The 3,880-nt window shown below is 50.9% G+C and overlaps 1 protein-coding gene across 1 annotated transcript; it reads right to left on the minus strand.

The window, feature by feature from the left end:
- Positions 1 to 3,880, minus strand: sybu (syntabulin (syntaxin-interacting)). The gene is made up of 5 exons (XM_034529010.1): positions 3,793 to 3,880; positions 2,942 to 3,041; positions 2,684 to 2,845; positions 1,460 to 1,615; positions 1 to 1,186 (listed from the first exon to the last, which is right to left on the minus strand). The coding sequence occupies exons 1-5, from the start codon at positions 3,824 to 3,826 to the stop codon at positions 1 to 3; spliced, it is 1,638 nt and encodes a 545-aa protein (XP_034384901.1). The 5' UTR covers positions 3,827 to 3,880.

The following is a 3,880-nucleotide window of genomic DNA, read 5'->3' on the forward strand; positions in this document are numbered from 1 at the left end:
TTACGCATCCGGCCTGTGGGCGACGTGACGAAGAGAGTGCAATCCCATGATGCAACAGCCCCTGATGAGCGCCGCAATGTTGTACACCGGAGCGCTCCCGTCCACACCGTGCCGCGAGTACAGCCAGGCCACCGTGGGCAGCACGGGGGCTGCCACGGCGACCAGGTCCACCAGGAAGCTGCTGCTCCAGTAGCGCTTGCCGACCACGCCCTGTCCCGGAGACAGGCGAGGCTCCTCCTCCTCGCCGACGCTAAAGTCCAGCTCCTCCATGAACCGCCGGCTCTCCGCAGGTTCCGAGCAGCACAGGCCGGAGTCGCCGGAGGTGTCGGGGCTCTCTGGGGGAGCGGAACCGGGCACGCTGGCCGTCGAGTCGGGGAGGCTGGCAGCGGTGGAGGTGGGCAGGTTCGGGGCACCCGGGAGACTGCTGGAGGCCGACGGAGCCGCGTCCACCCCCGTGGCCCCGTGGAACTTCAGCAGCTGGAAGAGCACAGTCTGCAAGTCTGGAGACACGGACATCGTCTCGGTCTGGATCCCTTTATCCTCCGTGGTCTGCTGGGAGAGTTTGCTCGAGGAGAGGGTGATGGTGGTGGACACCGTGTTTGGTGGAGCCATTGGGGGTGCAGTAGAGTCATCAATCAACTGTTCCTCCTCCGACAGCGCAGACACCCCGGGCCCAGACTCCGTGCCCGCGCTCAGCTTGCCACTACAGTCGTGACTAAAATCCACCGCGGTGGACATGAAGATCTGCTCCAAAATGTCCGCCCTGTTGGCCATCTCATCGTTCACCAGGAGCCCGCTGTCCGCCATCGCCTCCGCCCCCTGCGTCCCCAGCTCCATGCCACCCTCTTCCTCGCCCGCCAGCTTCTTCCCGCAGTCGGTCGGGCTGTCGCAGATGAAGTCCAAGGCGTTCTCGTCCTGGAGGCTGCCGCTCTGGGCAAGCTCCATGCTTTGCAGCAGGGACTCCAACTTCCTGTTTTGGATGTTGATGTCGATGAAATACTTCTGTATGCCCTTGTCCTTCTCCATCAGGCTGCTCTTCATCGTTTCCACCACCTGGCGCAGCTGCTTGATCTCCTTGCGAGCCTCTTTGAGGGACAGCTGAGCCTCCACCCGGTGACACTCTTCTTCAATCCAGTCTTCTCTCATTCTGCCAAGCTGGGACTTAAGCTCCTCAACCTCCGTCTCTCTAATGAAGAGGAAAGAAAACGTCCAGAGGAAATTAAGGAATAGTTGGACATCTAACTTTCTCTTTTCATCCAACTCTCTTATATAATGTAATGGCAAACTACTCATAAAATATTTTAAGGAGACACAAAAATAAATCATAGGGTTGCAATAAATTGCCTTGTTTGTTTCATGTACCGTGCATGTCAGATGACATATTAGTAATTCCCCAGTGGATTCAAAACTTCAAATATGAGCATCGTTCCTTACAGATACAATGACAGGAGCTTCTAACCTGTCACGGACTGTGTTCTCAGACTCCAGCAGTTTGGTCTTCAGGTGTCTGATGGCCACTTCCTTCTGCTGTAGAGGGGTGAGATACTGCTCAGGGTTCGGGGGTCTGATGCCATGGTTGTCCCCGCAGGAGTGGAAGCGGCCCGGGGGCGCTCTTCTGTTGGTGAAAGAGACCATTAGACCAACAAAAAAAAAACATTTTGAAAAAACAATGTGACGCTTAAAAAAAAAAAAGTTTAAAAAACTCCCTGCAGACGGTAATTTGTCTGGTTGAGAGAGTGCCGTCAGGCCAGATGCTCTCTGAAGCCCGGAATTACTGTCTGACAAAGGATTACTGGCATGTAGACGAGGGAGGGGGGGGGGGGGGGACCAAAAATGCTGGTTTATCTAAATACAAGCACAGTTGGCAAGGAACAAAGTCAAAATACCTTATTCTAGATGCTAATGGCATTAGCATTCAAATACCTTTTGCATTTCATGATCTGCGTTTCATCATTCTCAAAGAGAATTGATAGAGTTTATCCCCCCCCCCCTCCCTCCGGTAGAGGATGAGTGGGTGGATTTGGACAATATGCAAAGCAGCATGTAAGCCCCTTCTCTTCCACGAGCACAATATCCTAGCAACCTGGGATACTCGAGGCTCTGCATCCCAGCCAGAAACAGAAACAGCCCAGGAGAAGGTAGCATGCCAGAGGAAAAGATGTCACATGACTCTTAGGAAAGCCGACAGCACGGCGTCCACAAGAGTGGAGGGTTATAATGCATTTATGGGGAGCTGTAAACACAATAAAAAGAGCAGATTCCACGACATATAAAACTAAAAAGGCTGTGGGTTCTGCCTTTTTTTAAAATATTTATGACCCCGATCTCTCCTCCGAACCAAGGTGCGCTCACTCCAATCCTGTTACGAATCGGATGCAGTCTGTAGGGTCACTGCCTGGGTACCATATTTAGACATTTGCTGTATTAAATCCCCATTAATCCCAACCAAAGCCAAATCATGACCGGCATAATCCCAGACAGCGGCAAAAGAGGAAATTATAAAACAATCCCACCCACCCACTCACTAGCCAACTCATCGTGCCGGAGCCACAGTCCAAATCCCTCAAGTCTCGTTTCTCCCTCAACTCGGGACGGTTGGACGTGGATTGAATCCAAGAAATGTGGAGAGGCTAGACATGACCAGGAGGCCACGCAATTGATGCATGACGCATGCTCGGTGTACCTGGAGGTGGGGCTGGAGTGGCAGCTGCTGCTGTTGGTGGTGGTGGTGGAGGAGGCAGCTCTGGGAGGAGTCCTGTAGGGAGCGTAGAGCTCCGCATTGCGGCTGGCTGTGGGGCTCCCGGGCGGTTTGAACACTGGGAGCGGTCTGACGTGGGAGCCGCGACTTGATAAAAAGAAAAAGCATTCGAGATTACGTTTTTTTTTTTTTTGAGTTAAACTAGGAGGTGCCGTATTCAGCCCGTACGGATGAACCTCATACCTGCGTGGAGGAGGCCGCTTTCCAGCTGAAACAGAGGCAAGGCCCTCCCTGGTCTTCAGGCTGCCTGTGCTGCTGGAGGAGCTGAAGTCGGCCTCACTTCCTGCGGGGGAGAACCTTCAGTGTTTCAGCACTTAAAAGAGAGACTCTATCATTTAGAAAAAAGGTGATGCAATACAAATCCTCCTGCATCAATGAAAAGTTGTATTTCACGAGAAAAACAAACAAACACATCCTTGCTCAATTAGAAATACTTGATGGCAATCGAGTCGGTCTACCGACTAAATAATCTCGCCCTCCTCGTGCCGACGTTCATATTTAAAAATGTATGAAGCAAAGTAAACACGATGTGCCTCCCCGGAGAAACATGTTGGTTGGTGGCCGCTTGTGGTCCCAGTACCTCTTAAGTGGTTGCTGTTCAGAAAAAGCTTTCGTCTTACTTTAAGCCTCAACATTCAGCCTAACAGGAACACCAACGCTCTTTTTTCTGTTCCATCATTGATGGTACATTTTCTTCGTCTAAATCTGTAAGGATCAAGTGCAGATTAAAAAAGCAGGACCATCATGTTACAGTGTCTGTAAACAGGACTTCCATCACTTCTGCCTAATGGAGGGACCAGATAGCACAGCCTGACACATATTCTCAAAACAGCAGCTTTTGGATGGCCTAGTTTCCCATAATGTCACCTTTGAAACCACTTCATGCACATTACAACTACCAGCTACTCTGCGCAATTAGCCAATGACAATCCAGCCACTGTGTGCAACAAGACAGACGCTGGAGGTAAAGAACATTTCCATCTTAATTGGTTAAGCGGAGAAAAAGCGATTAAAGAAGAAATGTAAAGCCGTACCTGAGTAGCACCTTTTACCATCAAACAAAACCATAATAGTGTCCTGTGATGACTGTGACAAAGAAAATATTTCAAAACCAACGTGATC

Source organism: Cyclopterus lumpus, chromosome 25 (assembly GCF_009769545.1).
Source record: "Cyclopterus lumpus isolate fCycLum1 chromosome 25, fCycLum1.pri, whole genome shotgun sequence".
In the NCBI taxonomy this organism is placed as follows: Eukaryota; Metazoa; Chordata; class Actinopteri; order Perciformes; family Cyclopteridae; genus Cyclopterus; species Cyclopterus lumpus.